The 10,369-nt window shown below is 37.0% G+C and overlaps 1 protein-coding gene across 1 annotated transcript in view; it reads left to right on the top strand.

The window, feature by feature from the left end:
* ZFC3H1 (zinc finger C3H1-type containing) overlaps positions 1-10,369 on the top strand; it is a 38,634-nt gene that overhangs the window by 1,264 nt on the left and 27,001 nt on the right. The window contains 6 exon segments of the mRNA XM_019611268.2: positions 10-195; positions 4,171-4,680; positions 7,137-7,201; positions 7,464-7,662; positions 7,862-8,088; positions 10,161-10,284. Of these exon segments, the coding sequence (XP_019466813.1) occupies positions 10-195; positions 4,171-4,680; positions 7,137-7,201; positions 7,464-7,662; positions 7,862-8,088; positions 10,161-10,284 (1,311 nt within the window).

The following is a 10,369-nucleotide window of genomic DNA, read 5'->3' as shown; positions in this document are numbered from 1 at the left end:
TTTCTTCAGGAGGGGGGCGGTGGCCCGAGCTGCCGGGTGGGCCCGCTGTGTCAGCGCCGCGCTACGTGGCCCAGGGCGCGGGGAGGGACGCGGTTCCTTTGGCTGCAGCTCCTTTGGCTCTGCCTCCCGCCGCCAGGGGCTGCGGACAGCCGGGTTCCCGCTGGGACGGCGCTGCAGCCTGCCCGGCCCGATCAGGTATAGAAAAAAGCGTAGCCTGAAACAAAGCCCTGCTCTGTTGGATTCGAGGTGCTGCCGAAGTGAGCCTTAGGATATTGCTTCAGCGAGACAGTATATGATTGAAGTGTCCTACTTGTAAAACTAAAGCACCGAGCCTGTTAATTTCCCTTATTGGGCAATGAAGGATCTGTCCTTCTTTCATGTTCACAGCCCTTCAGAGGTTATGTTGAAGCCAAACTCACGTTAAATGTAACTTGGGGCTCTGTACACAGAAAATGCGTTATGTGGGAGTTCGGGTAACATGGAATGCCCTCTTTCTGTGTAAAGCCACACCCAGTATTTCTTGAAGATGTTCTCTACCAGTTGCTCCTGGATAAGTTTGGTGAGGTGGTTTCCATCGGTTTTAAAGTTTTCTCCCATTAAGAGTAGAAATAGAAAAGCAGTGGAAAAAGCTCTTCTCGTTTTCCAGAATCACTATAGAAAAAAAACAGTTTTGATGCCAACTGTAACTTCGGGACAGCATGGCACTGAGATTTGATACAACTGCATAGTTGCCTGAGAACAGATACTAAAAACAAACAAACCACCCAGCAAAACTTGAGCAAAAGAATTAGTGCTTAAAAGTTGCTTTCCAGAATCTTATGCTGCTTTGTTGACAGCTGTAGCCGTAGTTGAAAGATGTGACTTGTTTTTTGTTGCTCTGCTTGTCCCCAAGAACAAGGATTTTTTTTTTTTTTCTCCTACTTGTGCTTGGACTTAAGGTTTTGAAAGCTGCTCATTAGTTCCCTGTGCTACTTTGGAGCCAAGATTATGTATCTGTGTCAATCGTTCTTTTTTGGTATGCAGAGAGAAAATGTAAATTACTGATAAAGAGCTGTTCTTTATCAGTAATTTTGTTCGTCTGGTGATGTTAAGAGTGTTCCTGAAGCCTTCGTAACTCTTCGTTCAAGGATTGTTTCTTATCATGGAGGCAGGGAATGAAGATGTGATTTGCCCAAGGTTGCACAGTGCAACAGTGCCAGTGCTGAAAATAGATGCTATAGCTCTTAATTTGCAGTGTTGCTCAAAGTACCAGAAAATAGTTACTTTCTGTGTAATTTGCAGGGCAAATATGTTAATCATTTTCAGCTGACCTTACAGTGCTTGATACAGATACAGTCACCTTGGTCATTTAAGAGATCATTCAGAAACTGATAATTCTGTTTTCAAACCAAACGAGCAAGGAAATGAATTAAGTCTTTTATTGCTGATATGTAAGATGCACTCTTCTGTTTAAGTATTACAGATGATTTTCTAATGCTGTTGCTCCTTAAGTCACATTTGGTTCTAATGGATTAATTAAGGAAGGCCCATGATTTTCTCTCTAAAATACAAATTGTGTTTTTTTCATGTCTTTGCTATCCAGATGAGTTGGTATTACAGTATCCCTACATATAGAGGTACTTCCATATTGCTGATGTGAATGGAGGAGTGGTGCAATTAGCAAGTGACTTCAGATGAAACACTCACATGAACTGGTATGAGGAGGTTCACTGCATGGGGTGATATTTGGGACAAGTGAGAAATGTGAAGGTTTGCTAACAAACAATGGCTTTTCTTTTTTTACCCACGTAGCTGTTACTTTGTGTGCGCTCTGTAAGAGTGGAAGTGTAAATGAATAGGAGTAAGTCACTTACAGTTAAAGAATTGCTTTTCTTTGGATATTAGCTTTTAATAGGTTTATCTTTTGAATTCCTAGCAACTTCAATGTGGAGCTGTTGAATGAGTCTTCCATAGAAATTCTTATGTAGAGATTTGCGGAGTTCTGGGTCTGAAACATGGAGTCATAGTGTGACTTAGATGACTGTTGAATTCTGACGTCTTCCCTTTTCACGTTTTTTTCTAATCAGTTGGTCTCTTTTTGGTTGTAGTTTGTAGGCTCTCCGGTGTTGGTAGCAGAACTGTTGTTCTAATGCACTCCTGTCTGCCTCTAATGGCACTCACCTACTCTTGCATTCTGTATCTAGAGCTATATATGAAAAAAAAACCAGCAAACCTACATCCATAAAACACTGTTGTGGTTTAACTTTGTGGGCAGCTAAGTATCATGTGACCCAATGATGAGAGTGTCAGGGATGACTGAGAGAACTGAGAGAGGTAAAAAAGTGAAAAACTTGAGGGTTGAGATAGTTTAATAAACTGAGAGAGAAATGGGAGAGGAAAAAAAAAATACAAAAGGAAGTGGTGCAAAATGTGATTGCTTGTCACAGGCTGATGCCTAGCTAGCTCTGGAGCAGCAGTAGTTCTCCCCTAACCAGGCTGTTTGCCCCCAGTTTTATTGCTGAGCACAGTGCCAGGTAGCACAGAGCATCCCTTTGGCCATGTAGGTCAGCTGCCCTAGGTTCTTCCTCTCCCAGCTTCTTGTTGGCAGGACAGCTTGAGAAACTGGAAGATCCTTGTCTCTCTGTGTAAGCACTGCTCAGCAGCAACAAAAACATCAGTGTGTTATCACCGCTAATTTCATCCTAAATCCAAAATAAACACGATACCAGTGACTGTGAAGAAAATTGACTGTCACAGCTAAAAGCCGAAACCACAACAACCACCTCATTTCTTATGAGTACCTTTTTGAGAGCTATAGCAACTTCATTAATCCAAGCTTAAAAAAACTTTTCAGAACTTTGTCTTCTGTTACCGAACTCTAGATGTCTTCAGAATCTGTTTCAGTATTGAAATTATCAAATCATTTTTAGATTTATTTTTATAGGTTGTGTTAAATAAGTTAATCAGCTTCAGATTTTCATGTCACTCATGAGATTACAAATGTTTTGTTAGAAGCAGAAACCTGTGAGTTTGACAGAATTCTTAGGTAATTTGTGGCTATTTTTCACAAAGCTCTACATTTTGGATGTATTTACAATATATTTGTAAAACTCCTCAAATTTTTGATTGCCTTGTGGATTTAATGTGGTTTTATCTTATGTGCTGACACTTAGGAAAGCACTGTTAGAGCAGGAAATGTTTTGTTATACAGATTTGTTTATGCAGGACAAACAGCAAGAATCCTTAGTCTTAAAATAGTGAAATATCCAAGTTGTTGTGTTCTGTGAGCTGAAAACTAAGTTGCTTTCTTCTCTACTCAGGATTTTTTAGAAAGGTCTTACCTATTTTAGCTTTTAGTTTTTTACTCAAAATATTGACACCATATTGGAAAAAGCATTTCTCATAACTTATTTTGAGTCAGTGCTGATACGGTAAGTTCAATGAATCAAACTTGACTCAGTATCCTATATATATTTTTTTTTCCTGCGGGTAATTATTTTACTAGATTGTTTAGCTTTCAATTTTATGAGAAAGATTTTCAAGGTAGGAGAAGTAGGAATTAAACTTACGGGTCTTTGTCCAACTTGGGATATTCTGTAAAGGGTAACTGTGTGTAGAACACATTTTCATGATGAAACTCTCACTAAGAATGTTTCCACTGCCTGCCCCGAACAGCTTGACTACCTATTCCCAGCGGGTACAAATTTTCTTGACAACTTTTTCTGACTAATTAATACTTCCAAATCCTCTCTTAAGTGTTTTGATTGCAAGTCTATAGCCAATATTTTTTCTTCCCTGCAGCTGTTGGCAATGTGATGCCTTACCTCACTTGTTGAGCTATAGTTTCTGCAGTCTTTAATTGTGCTGTGGCTAGATGTTAGCATTTATGAAAGGATAAAATCAATGAGAATGAATTCAACCCATCTTTTTCAGGTGATCAGCTGGGCAGCCAGCTCTAGAGTTAGGACCTCTAGGAGTTCAACTTGCTCTTTGTAATATGGAACCTTCTCATCTTACAGCAGTTGTCCCAAGATAGAGAAGGCGTCTCAGGGATTTTAGGATATTCTTTTAAATTGATGATATGAGAAAAGTGTTTATTTTAGCTTTCCATATCTGACAGTGACACATCTTTTATGTGCTGCTGTTACTTATAGATGGTATTTTTCAAGCTATCCTTAAGAGAAAACTAAATCAATTTAAGTTCTGTTTGTCATCGGTCTTATCTGTGCTATGTGAATGTTATACATGCTCTTTTCTTACTTTTCTTAACTGGTAATTCAGCCAAAACTTTTGGAAGGTCTCCATCTAGAAAACAGAACTATTCTTCTAAAAGTGAGAACTCTGTGGAAGAAAGTTTTGAGGATCTGCTCCTGAAGTATAAGCAGATACAGTTGGAGCTTGAGTACATTAATAAAGATGAAAGATTGGCTCTGAGCAACAGGGAAGAAAACGAACAACAAGATGATAGTAAAACAGCGGACACTGAGGACCAAATAACTGTAGAAAATGACAGTATTAAAACAGATGCTATAAAAGAAGTTTCTCCTGAGGAGAAAAATCCAGTTATGGCCTTTCAGGCATTTGAACTGAAACCTCTCAGACAAAAACTGCCCACTCCAGCTGAGAGGAGCAGGTTAAAAAAAGTCAAAGAAGGAACAAAGCAGTCGTCGCAGAAATCTGAAGTCACAGAATCCACTCAAGGTAAATACCTGTAAAGTTGTTGTAGCTCATTTGTTTTATTGTAGTTCTTTTTGTATGCCTTAATTTATCATACTCGTTAAGTGTTCGAAAGTATTGTACTAAATAACATTGTAATTGAAACTGGGATTTTAGTTTTAAGTGATACAGTAAATCTTGCTGTATTGCCTTCCTCTTCTATGTAATTCATCAAAACTGCTTGGAAACACGGTTGTGGTGTGTTGTTTATTTTTTTTTTTGACAGATAAAGACCTTCTGGTAAAGGTCCTTGAAGTTACTTTTAAGATGAGCAAACTGAGGTAGTTAGCTTTAAATTTCTTAATTTGAGCCTCCACCTAGTTCTGCTACATGATGCTTATTGTGTTGGAGGATGTGCTAATGGATGTCACTTGTCATCTTGTGGTAGCTAATTTGTCAGCGTGCATAAACTATCAATTTGAGTGGGAAGAGACAAATTGCTAAATGAATGGACTAAGGATACACTTAAATGATTTGTAGGGATGTGAAGAAAGATGGGACTAGAACACTCAAAGTTAGAATGATTAATTCGTGTGCGACTTCAGTATGAGAATTTAGAAGGGAGATTAAAATTAAAATCAGTAAAGAGCTAGAGAAAACTGGTGATTACTAGATAAACCTTGTATTAACCTAGGTATTTTCCCCTTGTGTTTTTCCCATTAATTAAACAAAAATTTTGATATTCTTTAAGAAAGAACATAATTTTTAGTGGGAGATGTGGGGGAGCAGAGGCAATCAATTTTGACCATATGAAGAGGGAAAACAGTGGCTTGCAGGAGAAAGTTGCAAGGCAGGAATAAAAGACCTATTTCAAAAGCAAAAGTTTGCAAGAAAATCTGCCTTCAAAATTCAGAAGCAGTGAGAACGAAAATACCTGGTCATATGATAGGGGAAATAGATATTGAAATATATGTACTAAGAACATCTGGATTTTTGCACACCACTCAGTTAAATGTATGACAGAGATGATCTGAAAGCAGGCAGAATGCACAAGATGGAGGCCTTTATGGCAATCTAATACATGTTTCCAAAGTAGGAAAAATCTGGATTTTAATTATTGCAAATTAATGAGTATCAAGTAAATGCATGCTACTTAATTACACATATATTAAGACATTGACAACATTCATTTTTCACAAACTGGTTTCCTGGATGTCCTGACCTTCTAGAGTTGAAGAATTTGTCTTAAAACTGAGTAAAGCTTATGTATTCTAGAATTAATTATCTGTAGTTCAAGTCCATTGCACTGACAGAGGCTTTACAGTGTTATTCCTTGCTCTCCTCTTGCTTCTCATTAGTCTGTTCTACCAGTGTCTTCCTCTTCTAGTTTACATACCATGTCCTTATCTGCATCTCCTCACTTCCATCCTCTGGACTGAGTGGCTGAGAACTTTGCTTAATGTAGTAACTTCCTTGGTTTTTTTTTTTTTTAGAATGCAGATGGGCATTAAATAATTATTTTTCTCCCTCATGTGTGTGTTATTAAAAAAAAAAAACAAAACAAAAACACAACACATGCATGTCCAAACACTTGCACTGTTTTTATTTAGGTATAAGCTCTTAATATATTTTAAGCAACCTCTTTGTGACTTTTCATAAAATACTGAGAAGAATGAAAGCTATGCTGATTGCAATCTTTCCACTGATGTAACTTTCTTGGTGAGGAATCTTTCTGAAGAAAGGCTGATACAGGAGAGGGTTGCAAAACTTCTATTTGTTCATAGTTGTATATATTTTCCATTATAATTATACAATACAAAGTTAAATATACTATTGATTTGTATACATAATACTATTGATTTTGTTAATAAGAATTAATTAATTGTGTTAATTGGTTAGATTTAATAAATGATATAGCACTGTGTATGCTGTATGTAAATATGTAAAACATAATAAACAGCTTCATGGCTTTTGGGCAGTCTAACAAATTGATTTGCCAATACACTTATGGGAAAAGCATTACTATTTGCTTTTCACTTTCATAGCGTAATTTTATATTTGGTGTGAAATGAACCAACATTCTTACTGCAGCGTTGAGCCTTTATTTCTGCGAACAACTGACCCGTTACTCAAAATATCTGGCAGGGAAATCTGAGATGCTCAGAGCAGTAAATGATGTAAGATGCCGGCTAAAGTGGATGGCGAGAAGCCTTGTTTTCGTCTTGTTTCTTGATCTGTTCTGCTCTGCTTCTTGGGGAAATGCAGCCAGAGGACTATTGGAAAAGTCAAATCTTGCCTTAGGTTTATCCCTTCTTGATGATGCAAATTTCATCAGATACGCCATTAATGGTTTTTAATGTGTATGTATACTTAAAATTGTAATTCTGTTTTATGTAGTGTACCATTGGTATTTTTGTATAGATTCATTTCTGTATTTAATTCTAATATAGTTCTGTTGTTTCATGAGAATCAACTTGCTCTAAACCATTATCTTTTGAAAGGTGCAGAAGACAAGGAACAAACATCAACACGGAAGCCTAGCAGTTCAGATGTAATTTCTGAAAAGGTAAGAAAGTAATCCCCTATAAGTAAGGTATCATTGCTTTATGGTATTTCCTATGATTTTTTTCCAAACTGTGGTTCAGAAACATTTCAGTGATAGTAGCGGTTGATTCTACAGGAACAGCTCTTCACCTTTAGAGCGTTAGTTTAATCTTCTTAAGAAATGTAGAGACAGCCTTTAAAAGACTTTCCAAAAATATTCACTTACTAAATGACTTATTAAGTGACACATCTTGACTTTGTCTCATCCTTTTTTTTTTCTCAAGAAACTGCTTGATGAGGAGGAGGAGATGTCTGAATTGCAGCTTAGGCTTCTTGCACTTCAGTCTGCTAGTAAAAAATGGCAACAAAAAGAGCAACAGGTGATGAAGGAAAGCAAGGAAAAATTAACAAAAACGAAAACTGTAACACAGAAGGTCAAAGCCAGTGCAAAAGCACATTCAACAAAAAAGACAAGTTCTACAGGTAAGAAGTTAATGTTACTGAAATTGGAAACTCTGAAAAAAAACTCCGAAAAAAGACATAGAATGTTTTGTGGAACAGTGAATTATGAGCCATTAATCCTTCTGGAACGGTCTTCATTTACTGAGAGCTCCTGAAGATTCTAGGACTTGGGAAATTATTTAGTTAAAGTAGAGTTAATTGCGTATCTTTTTATTTAAAGGCAAGCAAACTTTGAGGAAACAACAGACAAAGACATCAAAGAAGATACAGCAACAAAAGGAACAAGATAGGCGTCAGAAAGAGGAAGACCAGAGGAAACAAGAAGAGGAGGAGGAAAGAAGAAAGAGAGAAGAAGAAATCAGAAAAATTAGGGACCTCTCAAATCAAGAGGAGCAGTACAATCGGTTTATGAAGCTAGTTGGAGGAAAAAGGAGATCAAGAAGCAGGGTAATGAAATTTGTTATGTCATGTGGGATTGTATTTGGGATTAATGACTGATTCCTGTCTTTATGCTCCTCCTGATTTCACTCTAACTAACCCTTCCTTATCCCCTTAAAACTTGAAGTACATAGGTCACTCTGATAGCACTGCCTCTTGTTTCTTTCTATGGAAACTATAACAGATACAAAGAGCACAGTAGCACTGTTTGATAGAGCAAATTCTCAGCTAAATTCTCAGCTAAAAACAAATTCTCAATTCTTACCACCGTAAGTGATGAAAAAGAACCTTTTTGCTGCATTCATCAAAATCTGCACCAGCAGAGGTGCCCCACTGTTGCCACTGCTGACGTGCACCACCCTCTGCCTCGTTGTGCTCACAACCACTGTTTGGTCTCCATAAACGTTAAGCAAGTGGCAGTGAATGTCAGTGGGTGCTGTTTTTCTGCATGGAGGAATTCAGTGATATATCTTTGTTTCTTATGCTCTTCCATGTCAGATGCCGTTGCGTCAGACTGCCCCTCTGCTGCCATCTGTTGCATTGCAACAAAATGTGACAGGATATTGGTGGGAGGATTCAACTTCTACTGCCATACCACCAACATGCACCTCTGATATTGTGGTTCAATAGAATAAAATAGGAGGCATTACTTTCGGAGCAGCCCACTTATTCCAGTGGTTACAAAGTTTTAATGTCTTCCTAGATAGATACTCCCTTTGGTTTTAGTAAGATCAGTTTTGTGTGAATTGTAGAGATGTGGCAAGTTAATGATAAAATGTTTTCCTCCTAGAGATATTTAGCCAAACCTTTTTTTTTACTTTCTTTGCTTAGATTGCAATTCTGTCTCCACACTTAATTTCTTTGTCTACAACCTCAGTGACCTACTGCTTTCAAAATGTCATCCAAGCTTTAATTTTTTCATAGTATTTTTTAATCTGTCAAGGTACTAAATATGCCCAAACAAAAAAATAATTACATCAGATCTCATTACAGGATGACAGAATTGTGTCAACTTTCTGAAGGGCTAGAATGACTGCAATGGTGGTCTTGCTGTACTTCTAGGATCTTTTTCCTCCTTTCTTGCAACTAGTAAAATGCACTTGAATCATCACATTCTGCCTTTAGATCATAGGTACATTGCAGAGAAAACAAGGAGACAGTATTTCTTCAGTGTTGGTTCTTTCATCATAGAAGCTGCTTACAGCAGCTGCATCTGTATCAAGTGGTTTGTGCTACTGGTGCTGTAATTCCATTTTGCATTAGAGCTAGGGGAATTGTGACTCCCTGTTTGAATTAATTTTATACAAGACTCCTATGAAATGATGGGGAAATTGAGACTTGAAGTGTTTGAACATTCTGAAAGCTACCAACAGATGTACTGTATGCCTCTTAAGGATGCAAAATGAGGAGTCTTATGGAGTAACATCTACCTGTTCTGTTTCTTTTCATTTCTGAATATTAATTATTACTCTGAATTATTAGTTTAAATTTAAGTCTCTTGGCATGATTTAGTGTGATGTGTCTCATGTGGGACAAATGAAGGATTTGTGTCCTGAAACAGCAGTCTTATAACAACTGGAAAGTGTTTCAACTAAATGCACAAATTCAGCCTTGTTGAAGATTATCTATGTACAATTTTGAGTTCTTTCTAATAAAAAGTAATTTAAATTGTCTCGTTAGTTACCATGGCATATTTAACAGAAATGATCAAGAATTTATTTCCTTTCCAGTGTTTAAGAAACATGTAACCCTGGCAATTTACCAGATAAATGACTTGATAAATATTTAAAAATTGCTTGAGTATATAAGCTTGGTAGGCTTTCCTCCTTTTCCCCTCCAAAGTTCTAAGAACTCTTTTAAAAACTGTTCAAAGTCAGCTTTAAAGTCACTACCTGCAGTAGATTTAATGGAAAGTTAGTATTCAATTCAAAAGCTTTTATTAATAAGCTGAGTAAATTGTATTTATAAAGTAATTATAAGACTGTTACAAGGGCCTATCTCTGAAATCTTCTATAAATAGGTTTGCTCTGAAATAATAGTGTAAGAACAGCTAAATAAAATACTCTCATTGTTGCTTTCAGTCTTCGGATACAGACTTGAGATGGTCTTTGGATAAACAGTCTACGGATAGTGCAGGAGGCATATATCAGTATGATAATTACGATGAAGTTGCCATGGATACAGATAGTGAAACTAACTCTCCAGGTAAGACTCAGTTATTTATAAGATGATCGGTTAAAAGGTAGGAAATGAACAGTTATTTTGGAATATGATATACTAACTTACATTA

This window comes from Meleagris gallopavo, chromosome 1 (genome assembly GCF_000146605.3).
Source record: "Meleagris gallopavo isolate NT-WF06-2002-E0010 breed Aviagen turkey brand Nicholas breeding stock chromosome 1, Turkey_5.1, whole genome shotgun sequence".
NCBI lineage: Eukaryota > Metazoa > Chordata > Aves > Galliformes > Phasianidae > Meleagris > Meleagris gallopavo.
This window is presented reverse-complemented; position numbering and strand designations above follow the sequence as displayed.